Consider the following 24,163-nt stretch of genomic DNA (forward strand, 5'->3'; position numbering starts at 1 on the left):
CGCTGTTTTCTCATGTACACAAGTTTCAATTCTACCCCCTGAATTGGAAACAATCTAGTAATTGTGACAATTGGAACAAAGACTAAAGGGACTGAAAGAGGCAGTGGTCACAGCAAGTAGCTGAAACTACAGTACCTTCCTGGCAAAGCTGCCTTTTAGTGTGTGACAATGCAGTCACCACCAACTTACTGTAATTCAAATTTGAGAGGTGGAGGGGGCAGAGGAAAGCAGATGGGAGTAGATGACTGTCTTGGTCTTTAGTTTAAAATGTTCTGGTACTCAGGATCCCTCAGAGCCAACAGAGGGGGGGAAAAAACAGGTATTGTTTGAATTAAAAGCAGCAATTGTATATCATCCCTGGCACTTTTCACCCGCACACAAACCGGGCAACTTCTCCATATCGAGTCAAACAATGAAAAAAATGCCCCTCTGTTTCTTTTCTCCACTAAAGCCAATGCCAACATCTGCAGGTTCTCAGGGACTGTTAAAACAAGGGCTGAAACGTCCTAATAACAATTAGGCCGTTAGAGGGGTTTAAAGGGGAATATATCCCAAGCCGTCCTCCGCTGTGCTGCTGCCCTGTCGGTGAGAAAGCTTTCGGCACAATGACACGTTGAAAATAAGCAGATGTGAAAAAATTAAACAAATCCAAAAGGGGAAATAATCTTCAACTGGCTGCTTGGTACTAAAAGATGAAAAATGTATAGTTTATGTAAACACCTTACTGAATTTTACCCACGCCAATTAAGGAGAGAGCGAGAGAGAGTAGAGGTGGGGGAAGCACAAGCGGCCCCACGTGTATTCTCCCCTTTTCATTTTTTTATTTTACATGGTTTACTTTAGGACACGTTTTGCCAAACTGCTCGTTAAAGACACTTTGGCGTACATGGAAAAAGTGTGGAACTGCAATTCCATTTCACAGTTGTAGGTGAACTGTTTGACTCTCAAACATCCTGTAGTTGTGTTACGATGCAGACATCGCCTCCATCGTGGAGCGCTTATCCTGGTTTAAAACTGCCCACAAGTCACTTGTTATTGCTATTAACAGTTGTTTCAAGGCTCTCGCTGGATACGGAACCCGGCCTTAGGCTGCACGTGGACTATATTTTAATGAGCACCTTTTAATGTGTGGCTCTGGTATAGTATATCCCTATTGCTGAATTGTATTTCACTTTTTAAAAATGTTGTGTTGCAAATTTGCTGATATTTTTCTGTTTCTGTTTTTATAGTGCACGTGTGGCTATTGCAAGTATTTGTGGGTTTATTGTGGGTATGTGCGTAGGTGGAGGAGACGCTGTGAGTCTGGCGTGTACCTGCATGCAGTGGTAATGGGTGCTTTTTCCATTGAGGTGGCAGCCATGGTAGTAGACACTGCAGTCGTCCAGAGGGCTGAAGCGCATGAAGCCGTGCTGCAGAGAGTTGTCCCTCTTCTTGTGCATGTTGTAGTGCCTGATTACGTCCTGCTTACTGGTAAACCTCTGCAAAAAAAGGGGACAGGGAAAATGTGCGGCAACAGGTTGGTGTTTATTGAAACCAGTCACAGAATCAGCAACAAGTCACTTCATCGCTGTGGAAGCAGCAGCTGCACCTAGCCGGAGCCAGTTGGCAGTTGGGGAGGGCAGTGCTGACTGCAATGGAGACGGCCAGGACGTCTTTAAAGACGATGAGTTCGGGGGTTAATGATTTACTTTGCATATCTCTTGAGTTGTGTCCTATCCAAGTACGGCACCAAAGGCTCTGGGAGTTTGTAGACGCAGGCGAAGCTTCCACATGGAACATGGAGCGTGTTCCCCATGCACCTACTGTCTCTACATGATTTTATCCATGCAAGCCAAATGTTTTTTTTTAATTAAGATGAATCAATTGACATGCAAGATCACAGTTCTGATGTTTCTGTCTCTGGAAAAATTATGTTCCATGCAGATGGTTTCTCAGACATGCACAGGGGAAAAGTGAAGACAACAGAAACAAACAAACAAACAAGTGAACCAAAAACGTTTTCACTTTCAATTCGCTGAGATATGATTCAATTTTTAATTAATGCATTAGCGCACGCTTTTGGTGCGGGCTTTGGCTGTAATGATGACTGAATATGCTCAGAGATCCGCCTTTTAAAATTACAAAATTAACAAATAAAAAATCCCTCCCACACCTCAGAAGAGTCAAGAATGGAAAACAGAAACGTCCCTCCACAGAGACTCGCAGCAACCAAATCTGCTGTAATTGGTCTTAAGCTGATGTTACAGAGACTGTAACAGGAGAAGTGCAAATCAATGAGACAGTTCTGCCTTCAATTCATATTTAGCTCCAGTTGAGGGAAAAATATCAGGAAGAACTATTCTAAAAGCAACTAATTGCTGCACAAAGTAGGGTAATTGCTTTGTGTCATGTGCTCCACGCCGCCAAAGTTCTACGCCTGTTTCCCACTGCAGAGTTCTGAGATGTTTGACTGCTGTAGGAACAAACACCACATTAGGATTTTTAAGCAAATTAATGAATTTAGCGGATTTCTCACTTTTTGAGGACATTTCCTGAAGGATCCTACCCACAGGTTCTGGGCTTTGTGCTCAGTGGTATCTAGTGGTTAATGATGACCGTAAGATAACTTGAGCTGCGGTCATGGTACATTCGATCCATCAAGCCGTCCAAAATAGGCCGTGGAGAGAGCTGACTGGGAAAAAGATCTAATTTTCAGTCGAGTGGCGATGAAGGTTGGGAGCCACTTGCTACATTTATTTTAGGATTCCCACCAGTGTGGCAAGATGCACACTCTCCCTCATGTGCAAGCCCATGAAAGGAGAATGTTAAGACTCAGCCAATAGCCCGCAGGCTGGTTGTGGGATAATATTCCAGGAGTGTGTGTCATGTAACATTTCATGAGTTATCGCTTCGAAAGGGACTGGTCGCCACCGCTCGCTTCTTCTTTTTTTTTTCTTTTCAGGGTATTGACGTCCCAGAGAGCTGGCTCGCCAAGCATATCTGTGTTTCCACGCAACGCACAAGCAACAGAGAAATGTGGAGCTGACCGTGGAAATTGCCGCGATAACCTGAACTAACACTCTAAATAATGACATGAAATGATTTTCCTTTGTATTTCTGCAATAATGTGTCCCATCAGACTGTGGAGTGGGATTCATGCAGAAAATGAGCTTATATCTGCAATGCTTTTCGCCATATAAACAATATTTATCGAGCGGTAATCTCTCTTGATCAGGAGCAGACAAAGGAGATTAGGGATGAAGATTGCTTAATTCAGAAAAATTGTAGGGATAGGAAAGGGAAGCACACGGCTCTAACCGCGCGTGGAACTTCGACATCTTCAACAAATCTTCCTGTTTGCCTAACTCTCTCCGGCCATATGCTACAGCAAACACCAGGCCTGTATTATGATCTGCTTTGTGTTTTTTTCCTCCTTCCTGTGCCATACATGACAACTCCTGGGACCGGGACGAGATTAATAAAATGTAGAAGGGGATTAAAGACAGGCCCCCAGTCAGTGGCAGATGTCTTTAAGAAAAAAAGTCTGCAGAAATGAAAAGAGGCATGTTTCAAGCATATTTCCAATAACCCGTGTGATAAAAGTGTCTAAGACCAACTGTGCCTAGAAGAGATGCTGAGCAAATATATAAATATATAATATATATCAAATATATATATATATATATATATACGTGGCAAACGTTTCATCTACATAGGTAGACTTTGGCTGGGGGTGACCTCACTAGTTTACACATTATCCTAAACATCTATTTCACCTTTCGTCCCACTGTGTGAGAGTTGGCAGCATTCATATGTGTATTTGAGGGATGCTCAAAGAAATTTGTAAAGTACTCACGCTCACCTGGTAGTTACACTCAGGGTCCATGCAGTGGTAATGCTCTCTGTACTGGTAGGCACAGTGCACGTGTCCACAGTGTTGACTTCCAGAGAACCTGAAAACCAAGTTGAAGGTCACATGTCACCAATTTCACATTTTGAACGGCCACAGGTAAAGGACAAAGCCACTGAGAAATATGTCAGTGTGGTTTGATAATATTTAACTAAATCAAGAATTATCAGTCAAGAAATCCTTTGAAATAGTCGTTCTCAAAGGCCCGATGGTCGTCTCACCTTCAGAGTACCACCGCTCACACTGCTGCAACAATTTACCCGTCTGTCACACCAATTTCAGCCAAATTAGCTCCATTTATTTCTAAAGCAGCCGTAAGAGACACTTATTACCCTGAAACCCTTTCCCCCATCACGCATACAGACGAATGCACACTCACACACACACACACACACACACACACACTCAAGGATTTCGAAGCCCCGTGACTACTTTATTCCTCGGCGCCGTCAAGACGCTTGTCAAATCAATGCACACTTTTTTCAGGTTAACCGCTGATTTAGTAGGGAAAATGGTCAAGTATCCTGAGATCAAGGAACAGCTCCGTCTTCTTTTCCAAAAAAGAACGATTTTAGTCTGGCGCTGCTCGCTACAGTACAGACACTTTTACGGTGGTGATTAGAAGTCTGACGACGACGACTGTTAAAGTCCTCCAATTACCAGTGAAAACACACAAATAAACATTTGCACTGCTGCTGCCAAGAGCTCCATCTGCTCCTGCCGAGGAGAGGGGGAAAAGGGGGCTAAGTAATATTTTTTCCATCTCTCTTCCTGTTTTTCCTTGTTAGGATTATCCCAGAGCTGCATTTACAGATCACTTTGCTGAGTTCATTTAGCTAATTGAACGCCATATCCACTACTCTTTTCAAGTTGGCTGTAAGGGTTTCTGTGCGTGTGTGTGTGTGTGTGTGGAAAATGGTGAGTTACGGTTTTTTTTTTTAGGAACGTTTGATCGCTCTTTTAAGCAAAGACAAAAACAGACATTAAAGCCAACATTCAGTATGCTCTAACCATTAGTGTGTTCAGTACTCTTCTTTCACATACATAGAGGGGCACACATTTATGCTCATGAACACACGGAGCCCCCCTCGTCCCCCTGAGACTATGGCCCACCCTTCCCACCCTTCTGCTCATTGCCCAGCTGTATCACTTTGCCTCTGGACAATTCCCACTTGCCGTGTGAGGGGGCCTAATGGGCCGCTGCTATTCAGCAGCAGATTAAATATTAATATTGCCACGATACAGAGATTGCAGCGCATCTCCAGTTACAATAGAGATACACAGATCAAAGCTCTGTGGCAATAGCGGGCCCATGAAAGCATTTAAAGAGGGAAAACTGCAACTAAACACTACCGGGGAAGCTCTTTAAAACATCAAACTGTAGTTTGGTGAGGAGATGAAGGACTTTTTTTTCTCTCTCTTTTCACAAGGTTTGGGTGAGAACGCGTTTACAAAGCTGTTTTTTAGTATTAGTATGCTCTCATTAGCCCTGGCTCCCTCCCCCGCCTCTACCTCCCTTCTCAGGGATACATTTGCCCTTTTTATGAGCCCTCCTTTTCCATTTTTTGTCCTCCCTCATCTTCTTTCCTTTTTCTTTTTTTCCCAACCCCAACACGGAAATTGAAACTGTATCTGGGCTTATCTGCAGCCTCCCCGTGCATCAACTGCCTAGATGTTTAGACAAATTTTATGCATTATGCAGCGCAAATATCAAAACAGTTCTTGGCAGTGCCAGCAGAAGCCTCATTAAAAATTCCTTAATTAAATCTTCTTGCAAAATGTAATCAGTCCAAGGAAGGGGTTTTGTGTGCGTGCGCGTGTGTGTGTGTAGAGGACGCGTGTGTATGTGTGTCTGTCAGTACTAAGGCTTTGATTTGCGCCCTTCATGTTATGGCTTGGAGAAGTAATCATTAACGCCATAGCCACTTTGGCTTTTCAAATGCTGTTTTTCTTTCTTTTTAAACGGAATAAACAAACAAATGATAATCACCTTTCTAGTGCTCAAAATGAATACAGAATGGGGGACATTGTTCTGTCCATTGAAAAGCAAGATAACTCCCCTCCTCTGATGTTTTTGTCTCTGTTGGTGTGAATGACAGACTTTTTAGATCAGTTTTTTTCCACGTGTGCTCAGCAATAAGCAGCAGAACTCGAGCAGAACCCGACCGTCCTCTTCGAGTCAGTCACAGCTAAGAGTAAATAGTTGCTCAGAATGATCTCCTTCTCCATGTTTTAGTGCTATACACACTGTGAGCATTTACTCAACCATTTACAGTAAGCTACCATCAAACCATTTCACTTTCATTACCCCTCATCCTTCTCCTTCTTCTCAGCACATAAATTGGGAGTCTTTTCTTAATCAATTTACTGCACACAAATATTCCCATACCAGTCTACGATCTAGTTACATCACTGAATAAAACACACCATCAGTGGATGAAGAAATCCACGATGAAGAAGTTCTTCATCTTAGTTTTGGGTGTATTTTTTCACCGGTGTAGCACTCTGAGGGATTTGCATACCTGGCAATATATTTCTGGTAGAGGTTGATGTCGTCGCTGGCGGGTTTATCTGGTGGCAGGCCATTTCTAATGCAACAGCAAACACAAAAGAGACAGGATTAATGGTGTGGTTGGGCTGCCTGTTTTATTAAGAAAAACAAACTGACACAATATTTACTTACAGGCCGCCGCCAAACTTTGGACTATCAATATACATTTACTTGTGGCATAAGAGCGTTTTCATGTGCCGTATGAATCAGGGATGGAATGCGAACACTTTGATGCATGGTCTCCCGACCACGAAAGGCAAAATGCAGGAGCAAAGGGACATTAATCTTTCATGGGGGTATTTGGGTGAGTGCTCATATGCATAACTGGATAATGTGGATGTTGAAGTAAAGCTCTAAAAAAAGCTATTTTCTGGTATTCTCCACGGGCCTTGGCTCTAATGCTGATGTCAAGTTGTCTCCGATCAATCTGAACAAACAGATTCAGAGTCAAACAGTGATGGAGGACAACACTGCAGCTTCAAATGCATACGCATCAAACTATTTGACCGACTCGATCAGTTTCCCTCAATTACATTCCATTCAAAATGGGAAATCATAGGGATGTGTGTGCTTTTTTTCACCTGTGTTTCCCTTCATGAAACTGGTCGCGGTAACAGGCATAATACAGTATTGGTTCGGCTTGCTCCCTCTCGGAAGTGGCATTTAGCTCCATGTGAGCAGCTCCACACGGGGGATGACCTGAGGTTAATCTGGCCCAGAGGGGAGGAGGCACTGCACCCCCCCCCCCCTCCACCTCTCCTCCTCCCTGTATACAAGCACCATGACTCGGGTCACTCAGCCAAGCTCACAGCTCCACTGAGCCCCAACCTGACAAAGGGCAAAGCCTGAGGGAGAAGAGCCAGAGGGCTCTCGAACAGTGTCTTTGATAGGTCTTGACTAACTAGAGACAAGGTCAAAACCAATCAAATAGACTCTGGGAGTTGTTTCCTACCAGTAGTGCACACGACTCTAGACTAGCTCCCAAAACCCCTCGTTTGCTTCCTTTAAAGTGCACTCGTCAGGCAGTGTAGAGTCGGCCCCTGTGACTCGCCGGGAGGTTAGTCATGGCTCCAAAGTAATTAAAGGGAGAGTTGTTACACCCTAGCCAAACGAAAGAAGTCAGTCACTTTGCGATGACTGTGCTAAATCAGTCTCCACGGAGTGCTACAGCGAGTAAACACTTCATGTGCCTTCGCAACTCATCATGTCGTGGATCTATTGGGCACTGCGCGCTATTTCACACTGCATTCCTGTTGGCTGCTGTGGAGGTGGCAATTACCTTTGCGTTAGGCTAACCGACTCAACGTAGCAGTTAAGTGTATGTGAGCTTCACATTGGCTCCAAGGTGTTCCACAGGAACTTGGGATCTTTTCACTCCACCAATAAACTTTAAATTGGACTTTTAATGGATAGGTTATACTTCTTATCAACAGATTTGAAAAGTTATGCGTTGTTTTGGTGCTAATACTACTTCAGTTTATGTATTAGATATATTTTGGTCAAAAAGCGCATTATTGTTTTTTAGGTTATAAATATAAAAAAATCTTCTGATTATTGCGTTTTTAGTGTAGGATAAGATTGCCATGCAACAATTTAGTTTGACCCTTTCGCTCAATCTTGTGACTTATATAGTCACAAAGGCGACGCCCATTTTCAGCATCACAGATTTCCCACCATTTGAAAAAAGCACCATTCCTACACAGGATCGGTTTATTTTGAATTAATTAAAAGTGCATTAAACCAAGCACTGTGTAGCCTTGGCAGAGGTATGTGCTCTATAAATGCTTTTCTAGTGTCACGTGATGATGTTTGAGCAGACTTACTTAACAGAGGACACCGTGCCCGTGGTGATGGAGTCGGTCTTGGAAAAGCTGGACTTCAGGTAGTCAGCAGCGTTGAAGCTAATCTGTCCTGCCTGGTCCATTGTGAGCCCGGGGGCGATGCTGGCCCCAGCTGCACCCACGGCGGGGACACCCGGAGCTCCTGGGTTCCCTGGTGCAGTGGCCAGGACATTGGGCATCAACGAGGACTCTGGATTTCCAGGCATATGCTTCTGAATTGTTCTGACGTCATACTTCGAAGGGCGGCCCACTTTGCAAGTCTTGAAGGCGATGGCGCCGCCCATGTCAGGGTTGCCCTCACCGGGCTTAAAGAGGTGCAGAAACTTGACGTTCTCAAGGTCGTACTTGGAGGGTCGCTTGTAAGCGTTGCCGTTCTGCTGCTGTATACTCTCACCCATCTTCAGCTTCTGAATAAAGAAGTCATACTTGGAGGCTCGGGACGCCATGTTCTGGATTTGGGAGGGATTTGGTGGCTGGGAAGCCCCGAGCTGAGGTCCTCCTGGCTGTTTGTGGTCCAGGCTCGGGGTGAAGATCTGTGCCTCGGCCCCAGGGAGGCCACCAGAGGTCTGGAGCATGGTAGCGCTCTTGTCTTGGGCCAGTTTGGGGTTGAGGTTGTCTGGTTTGGGTGGGGAAGCGTGCATGGGCCAAGGAAGGTTCTCGCCGGCTTTCAGCTTACGGATGTACTCTTCGTACTTTGAGAAGCGGTCGCGCCGCGAGGCCTCGTCACTGCTGAGGGACGACGGGTCTGAGGTAGCGGCTTTGAGCTTATCGAAGCTGATCTTCTTGGTCAGCTCGTCCCTTACCTGCTGGTCGTCATAACCAAACATTCCTAAAAATTCGTTCATGGTGTTGGCTGCATAGTCTCGCAGGGCAGACGCTTCTCCTGCGCAGAGAAAGAGTAGAGTGTGTAAGATGTACAGTTTGCCTTCAGAGTTCTCCTTTTTAAGGCAGCATCAAGGGACATTGCTCAATACATGTATATTACTGGCCAAATTCATGTCAGTCAGTTCTGTTTACAATCAAATGCATGTTACCAATGGAGAAGTCTTTGGGAAATATATTTTTGGCAGGCCAATGTATTGGGAAAAGAAACCCTTTCACATATGAACGGCAATAACAAATATGAACGTGAATAACAATGAAAAGACCTCTAACCTACTTGAACTAAATCTTCTACATTATAGTCTATCTCTGTTTCTGAACATTAACTGCTTCCAATGAATTCCACAATTGTATTTATTGTTGTTATAGTTGTCATTTCTTAAATTGTAATGCATTTAATTCTAGAGTAGTGTCTACCCTATACATGCCTGTGCATTCATGTGTCTGCAGACCAGCAGTCTGAGGCAATGCGCTTCCTGTCTGGGTTGCACCGTAAGTCAGTCCTGCACAATTTGCAAGGGACTGCACAAAAGGACACGCTGATAGACAAACGTCTTCTGATTTTCCATTCATCATGTTATGCTATACAAATTTAATGGAGAATCACTTTTGATATTCAACAATTGAATAATACATTAAGTTAACATTTTACATGTAGGAGCAGGAAATCTTAGTAACCCAATAAGAGAAGATATATGAAGGGGGAATCTATATGGGGATGGAGGACAACACTGCAGTCATACAACTTCTTAGAAATTAATTGACACCATCAGCTCACCTCCCAAAAGATTTTTAAACAATAGCTCATGTTGAAAGTGACATTGTTATAACTGCTATCTTCCAGGAAGTGTGATTCATAATTCTCAAGGTATGTAAAGTATTTAAAAATAATGTGATTATTGTGTCACCTTTAGAAGTGAAAGGAACGATACCATTCCCCTTTTTACACATTTGTGAACTGAAACATCCCTTTCATTTTAAGAGTCCATTAAAATGGACAACTTCCTCCAAGGACATAGGCGAAATACAGTCAGTGTATAGTTTAATTGCATTATGTGGATATTCATTCTGGCCCATTAACTTTCATCTAGGTTAGTGTAGGAAAAGCTTTGTAGGAATGCTGTGATAGAGGAACAAAGTTCTATATGGAGAAAAAAGACAGTAAAGGGTACTTCAGAGAGAAATAAAGAGGGATGATTTGTGTGACAGTTGGGTTTGCTAATCCAGCTCAATCCATAAATCTCTTGTTGTGTCAGTGTGCATGCCAGCCAGGATACCACAACACAGACGTGTTAGTACTGTACCAGATGATAATTTCACCTGGGTCATGTAAAATATTTGGCCTTCTTAACCCATCCTTGGCACAGTCACAGGACAAGGGTCAATAACCTTCTAAAAAAAAGTAAAAGTAATCTTTCCACCATTAAAACATGAGCTGGTGAGAAGTAATACCACCCACCCCAGAGGTAATTAATACATAAATATTTCTGCTCTTGTTCTCAGATTTCCCAGTTATTGCTAAATCAGTCTGTGCCCTGCTTTTCACGTTTCCCGCGGAGCATGTAAAATAATCCCCAAATTTCCATGGACTGCATTGGGGTTGCTCCTCTGCACTGTGGCTCACTATGAAAGAGTATCCAGTGGATAGAAAGGGCACACGAATTAAACAGAAATGTATTTGAGAAGAAGCACTTCGCAGAGCTGCTCATGAAATATACCAGGTATTCACAAGTACTGCAACCACAAAATGAAATATTGTATATATTCAAGTATTTACAATTCTAGTACTTTTTCAAGCTGCCAAGCTGAAAAATTAACAAAGATTTTGTGGCAGAGTCAATCGCTAATTACTGTAGAGAGACTAGTGGTTTCTCTCATGGGAGCACCATGACAGGACATTTCATATTCCATTTGGTTTTTATCATCCCCTTCTCTAGAAATTTGCCAAGTCTCTTCCTCCATCAACGGAAGCATGTGGCCTGCTATCAACAAAAGGCAAATGATTGTACTTAAAAGGATTATGACTGGAATGGACAGGAGATAACCTTTCTAAAACACCATGTAAATGAGTTTCCTACTCGAGCCTATCCGGCTGCCTATTAGTGATGCCATGTGACGCCAGGTGGGAAACTATGTAGAGGGGGTGTATGGGTTAAGGTGAGATTGGGCCCTCAGCTAACGCCACTGTCCAAAAAAACATCAAGAAAAAGAAAGGGGGGGGGGGAAGCACATAAATAAACCTCACATCTCTACACTCTCTCTCTCTCTCTCTGGTGTCACTGGAAACTCTACAAACAAGTGGTTTCTAATCTTGACACTTCAGGCAAGAAAAGCCCGACACATGGCACATACCTGCCTGTCTATATTTGAGGCTATTGGGCCACATTTTCCCTCCCAGATATGATAACAGATGGCCATTATATCCCCTATTGGCTGACCAAACATGGCCATCAGTGTGGCATAGCCTCTCTGCTCACAGGACTCAGAGGCAGAGGTGTCGCTGACGATAAAGGTGCGTGCTCGTGGCTATATATGGACTAATCTGGCCTTTGAATATAGTTAGTAGTCAGTTTTACATCACACATGCTACAAACTATTTTCGTTAAACAGAAACGTTTTATAACATTTCAGTGGATTTCAGTCAGAACAAAATTGAAATAGTAGGATTATTTTAATAATTTAGATAGTTTAAAAATGCAAATTGTTTTGATGTTGGGGAATTAGTTTAAGTGTGTTTTGGTTAAATGGGCAGTGGTAGCTTAATAAAGAGTTGCTTTGAATAAATTACATTATGCACATTTGTTTGGAGTAATTTGACACACACATAAAAGTGCATGAAGCTCAAACTTCCTCTCTGTTTGCTTAGTTAATTAACAGGCAATAAGGGGTGGGGGCTTTGAAATGGCTTGAAATGAACAATAACCTTTTACAGTGAACCCGGAATTGCAAATGGAAGTCACGGTCAAGCATGTTTGATCCATCGCTATGAGCATCTCTGTCTTTGTTTTCATAGCTTTTATTCATTGTGTTGTTTCCATTGACTGGCTTACGAGGGCTCTAATGTGACGTCTAAATTATCTAGGAAAAGTATTCTGGGCTTTTGCACTGATAGGAAATCCGCACGATGCCTCAATGTGAGGAGTTAAATGTTTTGAAGGTCGCAGTTTCTCTCATTGATCTTGCAATGTTTGTTAATTACATTGTCACTGATGTTGTGAGAGATAATTAAGCCACTATGTTTATATGCATAATTATGTGCACTCCGCATCAGCCTTTGAAAGACAGCGGCGAGAGAGAGAGAGAGAGAGAGAGAGAGAGAGAGAGAGAGAGGAAAAAAAAAATGTTTTAATTGTGAGCCGAGCAGAAACACGGCAATATAGATGCCCTAGTTACAATCAACAAAGAGCAACTCTGAGAAGTGGAAAAAAAAAAAAACACTCTAAAGACAAGATTTGCAACTGATGTACCGCGCTCTCCCCACAGTCTTCAAACACTCTGGCTGTGCTGTGAGATGTAAAGTAGTTAGTGAGCCAGTGGAGGGAAAGGTGTGGGCCTGCTACACAACAGTAATGCATATTTACAGACAGGCGTTTTAGGGTCATGAAATAAACACAAAATGACTAATTAAAACCACATAGCCATTTTCATTTGCCTGAAACCTGCTTCCTTTTCTGAGAAGCCCCTGCTTCTGTTTCTTTGTGTGGCCAGAGCTGCTGCTTTAAAACAAAAAGAAATGCAGGCTAAAAGAGCATGTGTACATGACTCTGAGGTAGATCACTAAACCTAGATGAAAGGCCAAAAAACTGTTAAAGTGAGGCGAGCGACTACAAAACAAAACTTGTTTTTGTACCGCAACAACCGGTCTCAACTGCAAATTGAGAGTTTTTTTTTTCCTCTTGGTGTCTGTGAAACATTCTTTATCTATTTATATAAGTGAGCCAAATTTTTGATGCTACTTTTGAAAGCTCTGCATTTTAACTCCTGCTAAAACTCCCCCATATTACATACGCGTTGCCTCAAGTGTCACTCAGTGTAAAAGACACTTTCGAGACAGTTTGTGCTGTAAACACATGCTCTTGTTACTTATGAATGACTAGCCTGTGCCAGTACTTTCCATTTGATATTCAGTGAATTATATTGCGAGGACATCATGTCACAATCAGAGGAATATTAGGAGTCATTTACATGAGCATTTTATAACGGAATTTATAAAAAAGTGTCCACGTCTGCTCACAAATACACGGAGCCACTGTTGTTTATGACCAGATAAGAACACACACACAAGAGTCATACGGAACTACGGTATCATTTTCCCATTTCTGACTTGTTTCTTTGTTGTTGATTGATTTTTGGGATTTGATGACTCAAAATGCAACAAATAAGCTCCTCTACAGAAGACAACCACTCTAGGAAATGGAGGAGTTTGAAGCTGTGGCTAGGTTTGTTGAGCTTAGGGAAAATCAAAGACTCCACATGTAATCCTGGGTGTAATACGAAGCTTAGCCTGGTCCTGCCATGCGCTCTTGGCCCACAGCTGCTGGGAGAGTGCATCACAGGCCTTACGTTGTAAGCCTACTCCATTTCTGAATGTCTTTTTGCAGTTAACCACACACTGATAAGTTCCTGCCCCCCGTGGCCTGCCAGTTGAATATGTCTTTAGGGTAATAATGTCACTGGCTATTCATAATGTAACTCTAGAATGTCCCCTCCCAATAATGGGCACACTTAAGCTTACGTGGATGCGGCAATGTCCCCCCGCTCCCTATCTAAGCATTTGCCCCCTTAATACTATGGAGTGAAATGTTTTAAAGGGCAAAGGTGGAGTCGGATTAGGAAGTCCAGAGCGGGTCAAGTATAAATCAGGAGTATGGCGGGGTTGCGTTAGAAGGTCGACTGATTGGCAGGAAAAAAGAAGTCAATATGTACCTTTAGAGGAGAAAGGTCCTTGGCGACTCGGTGCCGCGTAGGCGCTGTTTTTCGACGGCGTGTCCTCCGCTTCTTTGTCGCCATGGTAACTGCCGTCCCGAGAGCCCGGCGCCGGCTCGGCCTCCTCGGCGTTGTCCTCGTCGTCGCTGCAGCCCGTGGGGCGTACCATGTACACGCCCTCGGGAGGGCTGCCCGCCTCGCTGCTGGCTTTGAGTTCACGGAGCTCGCGCTCGTCGCCTGCAGCTGGCGGCTCGTCGCCGTACTCGCCGTTCACCCACTTCTCGATGGCCTCGCGTCTCTTCTGGTCCTCCTCGAGACTTTGGCTGAGGTTCAGGCTCTCGGGGAAGTTGGTCTCGCTGTCATCGTAGTGGGAGCTGCCACGCTCGCTGTTTTCCGCTACGCTCTGGTCTCCCTCAGCATTCTGGGAGCTGCTGTCGAACACCACCTGACGGCTCAGCTTGGCACAGATAGCGTTGAGTTTTAGGCCACCTTTCCTTTTGGCGGCCATCTTGGGTTTTCCTGAGGTCGTTTCAGTGCATAAACTCCTTTCAGCTAATGGAAGAGAAACAAATAAAAGAACAAAAACATTAGTTTGTAATGATCTGTGTTCGTTTGAACCAGCTTTCCCATGTCGTTTAAAAAAAACCAACAACAGTGAACAACGGTGGCTGCTGCTATTAATAACACCCAAAAGCACTTAACAATACACTCCAAGGACACACGGAGATACTGTACATATCTTTCTAAGTCACAACTCTTCGGTCAGCTCAGAGTTGAAAGCAGTGATGAAAAAAAAAAAGGAGAAAAAAAGCGCAGGCAACTGAAACCACAGGCAGATAGGTATCAGACCCCCTACGGTACTACAAGCAGCACATACACGGCTACATAATCCTTCACATGACAGCGCTGTAGAGACACGGTGAAATGTTATCTTCACTCTCACCTCAAGAGGCTGTGGCCCTGCCACTGAGTGGGGGCTGCACAGCGTTAAAGCTGTCAGGATGTGGAGTGAAAATGCTCAGCGCTTTTGGTCTTTTTGGAGTTTTGTTCTCACGTTGGCTATCGCGTGCGATTAAAACTCAACTACTCTCGTGTCATTTTATTGTTTCTTTATAGGCTGCGGATGTGACTTTATTAAATGCATGATATAAAACCAGATACGTTCTACCTTCTGCTGTCTTTCCCTGTTGATCTGTCCCAGACGGTTAAAAAAAAAAAAACGAGGTTGTAGTCATATCTTTACGAAACAAGACAGAGTGCCCAGTCTTTTTGCCAGTGCGGCCTCTCTGAACAATAGAGCATGATAGAGTGTGCTTTGGGGCAGCAATGGGTGGCATTATTTCAACCCAAGTGGGGCTATCTTTATAACATGTCCTCTGATGAGGCGGGAACAGCTGCCTGTGGCATTCCATATCCAGAGCTGCCTTTTTAGGGCAGAAACTGCACTCTAGTTCCTTTCGCTTTATTTCCAGAGCCACCAAAGTTCACCTTCCAACTGCATTTTCCAGACTCAAAATCAAGGCCAGATCGCTATCGAGTTGTAAATAACTTTTAAAAAGCGAGGAGGTGAGCGTGAGTTACAGAATTTATGGTATAAAAAAAGAAAGAAGCAGAGATCAGACGAGCTTTTTAACTTGCTGTGTGTTTTCATTCGGCAGAGCGTAAAGCTCTGTCAGTGGAACGCTCTGTGAAAACAGTTAAACAGCAGGCCGCAGTGGAGATAGTCGTCCCTGTGTGAAGCAGAATTGAATCTTAACTCAGCCACACCGCGGTTAAGATAATATGCGACGTGAGCTATTGACACCATTTCAGCAGACAAAAAAGTGTGATACCAGAGGTAGCAAAATTCCATCTTAATGACCCGATTCACTTTATATAACAATGAGCATGAGCCTTTTCATTTTACCTCCGCTGCACAGCCAAGCACAATCATGTGTGAGCCATTCTAAGTATTATGTAAATCACATCGGCGCAACATAAAATCCTGTTTTCATTTTCTTTCGCAAAGCTGTGGATTCATTAGAGGATATAGCATTTCAAGGTGCTTACAGATCACCCCGTCGTCAGACAATGCAGCCTGTGCCCCCACACATGCTTTCTCAGTTACTGTATTTACGTTGCAGGCTTCCTCTCTGAAACAATAGCTTCAGGAATCATGTAGGTTTGAGGGGGCCGTATATCAGTGACACGTTACTGTGCAATTTAGTGTTAGACAATTGCCGGCGGGGGTGAAAGGGTCACCTTTTAGGAGCAGCAGTTTTGAAAAAAAAAAAAAAAAAGGAATCAGCTTGAAAAACTATTAGGAAGTGGAAGACATAAATTTTCAAGTCATTTTTTTTGTACAAATACTCTCCAAAGGAAGATTGAGGTCATTTGGGTGTTGCAGTGGAAGTCATTTTTTCTGTTTACTGTGTTCGGTATTTCATGCTTTAACTGACGATCTTCCTTTGTATTGCAATCTCAAGCCCCCTTCGTAGGGAAACGACCCCCGACACAGTGGTTTCTTTTCATTAGTGAGTATTTATGTGGGATTTTGTGTTAACCATACGGAGTGTGCGTAGGCGAATAAGTGCTACCGGTCGACTATCCACTAAGTTATCAGATTCATTGTTTTCTTTTAAAGGCAAATGTAATACTGTGGGTTTCCTGTGAGTAGGAACACGCTATGGTTCAACGGTTTATGGAAGCTGTCTAAACTATTATTTATGCTGAGGGGTTTCTGTCCACGGCTGCATTTTGCCATTGCTTACAATAGGGATTGCTATGGTAACACCAAGCTGTTTACCTCAAGTGCATGATAGCGTTCAATGAGATCAAATCTGTGGGGACCTACATGAAAGAACAACTTTTTCCTCTGGGACCAACTCCCCCACCTCTCTGAGAGTCCAGTAAGCATTCTGCCTTATTAATGAATATCAGACTGAAAAACAACACTGTCACATGCATTGGACATTATTTACAGTCTGTTTTAGCCTGGTGTGCTAATTGTCAAGGAGGAGACACCTCAGTGAGCACTGGGAGGTGAAAAAAAAAAAAAAAAAAAGCAGCCAGGTTTGAATTTGAGCACAACCGCTGAAACTAATTTTTCCAACTGCTTACGTTGGCGGTGACATTATTTTTTTTACTGGAAACAGTGCAGGGCCGCAAAGGAGTCTCTATAAGGCCAAAACCCAAGGAAAAAGTCCTGTGAATATTTTGAATACATTTGGAGTAGGTCAGCTTCTTTTTTCATCTTCAGACAAAAGTGAGTGCATCAAAGTTCTTTGAGGCCCTGTTTCTTCTCAGCGCTGGATGACACAGCTTGTGTTCACATCCAGCCCCTCCCCACTGACGAACTAACTCTTCCAGAAGCGCTAAGCCCCACAGGTCTTGTTGGTTTGTGATGCAGAGTCTCTGTTTGTGTGCCAGAATGATATCACGCCCAATCAAGTGGTGTTTCAAATCCTAATAACGCTGTTGGAAGTGCGTTATTTGTCTGAACGTGCACAGACTGTAATCAAGGCGTCTCTGGGTGAAGGATGTGGGAGTTGAGACCGCTTGTGACTGGCGGGGTCAAAGCTTTGCCTCTTTTCCTCATACAAGACGGGGGGCGGCTTATGTCCAAAACTCTCCAAAACTCTCGTTTGATGGAAGATTTAAAGATAGACATAAACAACATGTAGAATAGAATAGAATTACTTGACTTCATTATTCATTCAAAGTGCAGCGCTGCACTCCCCGCAGTGTTGTCAGTTTACGGAGCAAGCGCGCCGGAGTGTCTGTATATAAGAGATGTAGATATTACCTATTTAAGCTGAAGCTCATCTCTTTACCTAATCAAACACAGGTACAGGGCTTGTTGTAGAATCCTGCTGGGTTCCAACATGACTGACACAGGGACAACCCCCCCCACCCCCCTTTGCAATATCAGGAGTTAATTAATACAGAGTCTAGGAGATGTCTGTTCAGCTCAGGATTATTTTACAATATGCAACCGAGAGTTGCTGTAGCTCTTTAAAATAAAAATAAAAGAATCCAGTCCTAACTTTATGAACCATTGGCAGATTAATCGGCACAAATGCGGCTCCCTGCGTGTAGCTCAGTGAACCTTTTGTGTGTCTTGCTCTCAGGGGAGATGTATGTGTGAGGGAGCGTGTGTGCGCCAGTGTTTCAGGGAAGTCACTGAGCCACACAGTCAAACATGCACAGACACACACTCACATCATCATGTTTTAATATTTCTAAATTTACAGGAGGGGGATGTTGTCCTCTTCTCTCACTTTCCCCCTGCGAGGAAGTCAAGCAGAGAGCCACTGATGGACAACTACGCCACGACACCCAGACCCCGGCATCTGGCCCTTCTCTCATTTTCATAACACAAGAATAACAATAAGCAGGTTGCCGACCCTGCCCTGAGATTTTGCCACAGTTTTCCAACCGTCGGTGAAGCCGATGCTGAGAAATTTCCATTTTTACGCATGCATATTTAATTGAGTTTTGTCCCAGTGGTGCGGAAATGATTTGTTTTTTGCTCTCTGTTCACTTGACTCCTCTTCGGAGTCGCTAACCCTGATTAAGACGTTCCCGTTAATTTCCCAGCGCACACCTTTTTTTTGTGCATTAATGGTTCTGATCGTCTAATTAAAACTTCTCAGCTCGGCTGCTGATCACCGCTCGTTGTGCCTCTGACCTGAAGTTTTAATTGCCGCATCAGAAGCGATAATAATAATTTTGAGGTTCTGATGATTAAAAACAATGCCATTGCCAACTAGTTGATAGAAGGGGGTTTCGGGGTGGGCGCATCTGAGGAGAAGTTTATGTAGAAGAGAGATTGAGAAAAAGAGGGTAGGGGGGCGGGGGTGTAAAGGCGGGAATAGACTAACTACGGAGCAAGAGGAGTGGAGCTGGGGGGGGGGGGGGGGTGGATCACTGAAAGGTAAAGGGTGGCGAAGCATATGAAAATTTCCAAACGCTATCGTTTCTCAGCCGCCTTCCTCGAGAAACGGGTTTGACTGTGAAAGGGACTTTTGCCTCAAAACCCCTTAATCTCCCACCGACTGACTCACTTTGCATCTCTACTCACTTGGCAGGTTGGCCGGGTTGGGGGAAGAGAGGACGCAGGGCACATAAAAGATGACGCCAGTCCAATATCCCTTGCTTATTTTCATAAAAAGATAATAGCCCAGTAGGTTCATTACAAAAGACACATTGTTCATTGAGGGACTGGGGGAAAAAAAGGAACCCATGGTGACTGTTGTTTCCATCATAAAACATGATACAGATCAGATGTATATGATACGTGGATTCCTGTTTAAACAGGAGAATAGGAGAGCGGCTTGTGATCTGCCTTAAAACTATACTTTCACACAGAGCACCAATCGGTCCCATTTAGCTCTCTTTTTATTAACTACAGAGTTCATAATGGATTTTATTCAGGTCCTACTGTGTGATCAATGTTGCCCTACAAACACGCATGCACGGCAGGCGCACACATAAAGTACACATAGAGCACACAGACATACAGTCAGGAGGTAGCTGTCTCTTCTGCCCTGCCCCCTCCCCTCCCCGTGTTCCTCTCTCTCACAAATGTATTTTATTATTAATCAGTTGGTTGCACATCTGCTTGCCTTGTTGCTTGTTTTTTTTATATCAATAAAGCACTTATTGCTTTTAGTCTAGAACGCGACCTTGTCCGCTGTGTGCCGTCTTACTGAGAATGTTGACCTTGAAGGAACCCGTTTGGACTATTTCACTTCAGCTCGGCCCACGGGCTGTTTTCAAACTCAAGCCCTTAGCCAAACGCCCCGCTGCTGTCATACTGCCGCAAAACACAAAGGAAAATCTGCAGGACAAAGGCAGACACAAACAGACCAGTAACACACACACACAGACACACACTCACTAACCAGGACAATGGCTGAAGAATACAAAGTATATTTCAAGAGCAGGCGGAAGAGGAAAGACGTTGAACTGGGGGGGGGGGGGGCAATCAAGCAGGAAAGTTGATTTCTAAGGACAAATCAGCCCTCGGGCTTCATCACAAACAGGGTAATTATGGTGTTTTCCAGAACAGAGGACAAGCTATGAAAAAAAAAAATCTGACATGAGTGACAAGAACCCTTCTGACAGCCGTGGACCAAAACAGCCAACTTTCATTGAGTTTGCTGCTTAGGGTAATTCATGGGACACATGGCTAACTTGTTAAAATTGTACATCAAATCTGGACGCCCAGCTGGCGCCAGATGACAAATTCATTTCTAAGTGTTTCTGTTGTGGGAGGCCAAACTTTTGCTTTAAAAGATACACAATGGCACACAGTCCCATGCTTCCCCAGATTGAAACGAGGGAAATTTATTCCTGCAGCTTTGTTTTGAAGCTTAGCTCCCATGTTCAGTTTCAAGACACCAGGAGTGCAATTTGATAAGCCAACCGCAATGGTAAATGAGCAGACGACCCCCGTGCCCCTCCCTCATGGTCGCTCGGCTTGGTGTGGGTTGTACAGTGGAGAAGGGGCTCAGCGGTGCACCTCTCAAGGGCCCTTGAGCTAATATCTGTACAGATTAACTGCTTCAGTTGTATTTTGGTCACGGGGATCGCTCTTTGCCTTTGTGGCTTGTTGGGGGGGAGATGGGGAGAGTGGGAGGGGTGTATTATGAGTGTCGCTTTCTTCTGTAGCAAAGTCAACGGCCCGCTTGCCTAAGTGGTCAGGAAACGCCAGTCTGCTGGTAGGAGGTCGATCCATGTCAATATCTTCTGGCCGTGTTTAATTTACCAGAGTCCGGAGGTACACTACTCAGTAAGTCACCTAGCCCCTCCAGCTCTCCACAGGTCCCGCACACACACACACACACACACACACACGGTGTCAACCCTCCAGGCACCGCTCCATTATCCATTATCAATGAATTCTGGAAATCGCCACCCATCTGACACACACAGATGAAGCCGGCCCACATTGCAGTACGCAGCACGCCTCTCGACAGGAAGTTGAGGAGAGCGTGCCTTATTTCACTACGGGTGTGTGTGTTTGTGTGTCCGTGCGGGTGGCACTTATGTCCACGAGGTTAACCTTGATATGAGGCCCTGTCAGGCCGGATAATGTCAATCAATGACAAGCCCCTCACAGATAAAACCCTAATGTGAAGCCTAAAAAGCAAAGCTGTTTGGATCTTTAGACATGCCCCCTTTCACCAGCATATGAATTGCATTACAAGGAAATGAGCTGTGGCATTTCTTTAATAAGACTCACACGACATTTTGACAGCGTATAAGGCCCGCTACTGACAAGGCTTCCGCACACAGCGCTGTGCTGTGATGGGGGGAGATCCAGGTCTCCGTTAACCCGGAGAGGAAAAGATATGTAGGAAGAGGGGGGGGGGGGGGGGGGGGGGAGGAAATAAGGATGGACCTTTCTCTTCCCTTTTTTTCCCCCCTCAAGCTCCTGGGGACTTCTTAATTGATTTCCAAGGTTACGTTTCACATTTGTTTTTCAGATATGGTGATACTTGTGAATAAGAGTGTGAGTCAATGTGATTTCCCTGAACCTGGCCTGGTTCGGAACGTTTGCTTCCAATCTCGTTGACCTGCTCCACCCTCCCACTTTCTCGCTGCCTCCTCCCTTTGCTCCTTTTTCTCCCCTCTCTCTCTCTCTCTCTCTCTCTCTCTCTCCTTTAAAAGAAAGACGGGGACATTAACCCTAAAACCGCATGTATTTCCAGACAGGATGCCTGCACTGACAACATCGATCCCCGGCTCCCATTAAAACATTTTCTCTGCCTGACAGACTTTTGCTCTTTTGCCGCCGCGAGCAGGTTCTCTACCTGTCCAAAGACGCTCAAACTCTGACCCTTCCAACACTTACATTACGCTCTTTTAATGCATGACTTGTTAAAGTTGAATCAAAATGCATTCTTTGTAGTGCTAAGAGAGGAAGTGATGAGAATGAATCTTTCAGCTCTTGGGATTTGCAGTTTTCAGACCCTGTGGCTGTTACTGCAACAACTTAGGTTTGCTTTCTTTTACTTTTCTTATTGGCGGAATGAAAGTGAGAATGTCATACGCCCTTTTTAAAAAGTGTATGTGTGTGTACATGGATGTTTGGGGGAGTGTGGGTATGTGCATAACACACTGTGTGTGTTTGCATGTGTGTGCCTGTTTGCTTGCAAGGTCGGAGGTCAGGACACACGCTGTCAAATACGTAAATACGTACACTGACATTTGTACACAAGCAGGAGACATACGATCGGCTTTAGGATGAACAAACTCAGTCAGAGCACGAAAACAAGAACATTCTTGTTTCTGGAAGTTCAGTAGAGGGAGGAATAGGCCATGACTGAATTTGAAGGTGTGATAAAACAACACTCACAATAATAAGAGAGAGAGAAAAAAAAAGCAAAATGGCTGTTAAAAGATGAAACAAACAGAGCTGCTTTACAGGAAAAAGAGTGCTGTCTATTTTGGGTGTCAGCATACAAAAGGAAGTGCTGCTGAAGTTGACTCAAACAAATAAACTTGCTTTTGATAAAACCACAGCAACTGCTTTTGCATTCTACACCAAACTGTCTCCTGCGTCTTTATCTTTATGACTTGCCACATTTGTGAGAAGCCACTCACTAAATTGTGGAGCACAAACAACTCAGGGTTTTCAAACGATGCAGTGTTGACGGCTAAAAATGTAATTTTATTTAAAAAGTGGCAGGTTAAAGGAAAGCCCTCAGATGTGAACATGGAGCGCTCGCACTGTATCCAGCTGCCCGTTTTACATTTCTCCAACATTAATATTCCTCTTATTATTATTTTAAAGTGAAAACGGATACTCTGTTGAAGTGCAAATCTGATGAATTACGGGAGCAGATTGCTGCTATTAATTATTAAAACCTATTTTATAAATATTCAGGTCTGTCATGCATCTAATAATGAACGCTTTAGAGGAGGTTACTTCCCGTGCGCATCCTAATGTGTCAGAAATATCACTTTTAATCACGCTCGTGTCAGCGAGTGCTGCGTTTAAACCCCCCCCCCCCCCCCAAAAAATCTCCCCCAAATCCAGGGAACTCAGCCGGCTCACTGCTGTGCTAATCGCACCTCCTCCAGCCGTGCTCTGCTTGGCTTGGTCCAGGTTCTTCTCCGGCCCTGTCTGAAGAGCAGGAGAACACCTCCCTGCTCCTCGCTGCATTCTCACCGTGGTAATTTGAACGGAGAATAATGCATCGGCAGCACTCTACCCTTCTGGACACACCTAGTCCCACTGCTACTGCTGCCATATGCTGTGTTGATACATATTCATAACACTTTCCTGTGTGTTGAGTGTTGGTGTGCAATGAGGCTTAAATGAGTGTCTCACATCTTCAAATGGGGAGAGAGGGGGAAAAAAAAAAGAAAAGAAAAAGCCAGGCACAAAGAAAGTTATACCGCTCTTCCTCTTTTTTTTCCTCTCTCCTCCTCTCTTCGTCCCACTTCTGCAAAAGTCCAGCAGTTTTGGTGCTGGTAGGCGATCCCGCTGCTGTGGATCGCCTACCAGCGGATAAGCGCCAGGCTGCGCGCAGAGTTGGAGGATTGTCTTCACTCGCAGGACTGACTGCTGTCAGGTGGGGCCGGTCTTACAGGGCGAGTAGAGAGTCGTTGGCACTGCACCGTGACCTCCACACACCCCGGCAGCACGTGCTGCACACGGCATTCGCACAGCCAGATAGAGACACACGCGCTGTGGAGCACTCTAAGATTAACGCTGTCAGAGCTACAACGATACCCCTTCATTATCTGCACACGCGGCCTCCTTCGTGCGCTCGCTGTCCTCTCCACTGCTTCTCTACGGAGGTAGTAATTACTAAAACTAACATTTCTAGCACTGCCTGTTGCCCAACCGCTCTCCACTTACTCTCTTCGCGGTGCCTTCAAGTTAGCGGGCAGACTTGTGCCGACTGGCGACGCGGCTGAAGGCGTGCCAGTGATTCCCCCTGCACGGGAGCGCTGCGTTATGAGATTGTTCGGTGCCCAGCTGATGTGCAATAAAGGCACAGTGTGGTACCCCAGATTGTGATCAGTCCTCTGGGTCAAGCACTCATTGTGTTACAGCAACAGAGAAGTGCTTGATGT

At 44.4% G+C, this 24,163-nt stretch overlaps 1 protein-coding gene across 5 annotated transcripts in view; it reads right to left on the minus strand.

Annotated features, from left to right (window-relative positions):
• The window catches only part of casz1 (castor zinc finger 1), a 71,667-nt gene that overhangs the window by 15,956 nt on the left and 31,548 nt on the right, over positions 1–24,163 (minus strand). For 3 of the 5 annotated variants that reach the window (XM_037478450.2, XM_037478452.2, XM_037478448.2), the window contains exons 2-6: positions 14,090–14,641; positions 8,264–9,164; positions 6,412–6,477; positions 3,836–3,932; positions 1,314–1,478 (exon numbers count right to left, since the gene is read on the minus strand). In XM_037478450.2, the coding sequence (XP_037334347.2) occupies positions 1,314–1,478; positions 3,836–3,932; positions 6,412–6,477; positions 8,264–9,164; positions 14,090–14,641 (1,781 nt within the window). The remainder of the gene's footprint in view (positions 1–1,313; positions 1,479–3,835; positions 3,933–6,411; positions 6,478–8,263; positions 9,165–14,089; positions 14,642–24,163) is intronic. The other 2 variants (XM_037478453.2, XM_037478449.2) reach the window with 1 other exon arrangement.

This window comes from Pungitius pungitius, chromosome 1 (assembly GCF_949316345.1).
Source record: "Pungitius pungitius chromosome 1, fPunPun2.1, whole genome shotgun sequence".
Classification (NCBI taxonomy): Eukaryota; Metazoa; Chordata; class Actinopteri; order Perciformes; family Gasterosteidae; genus Pungitius; species Pungitius pungitius.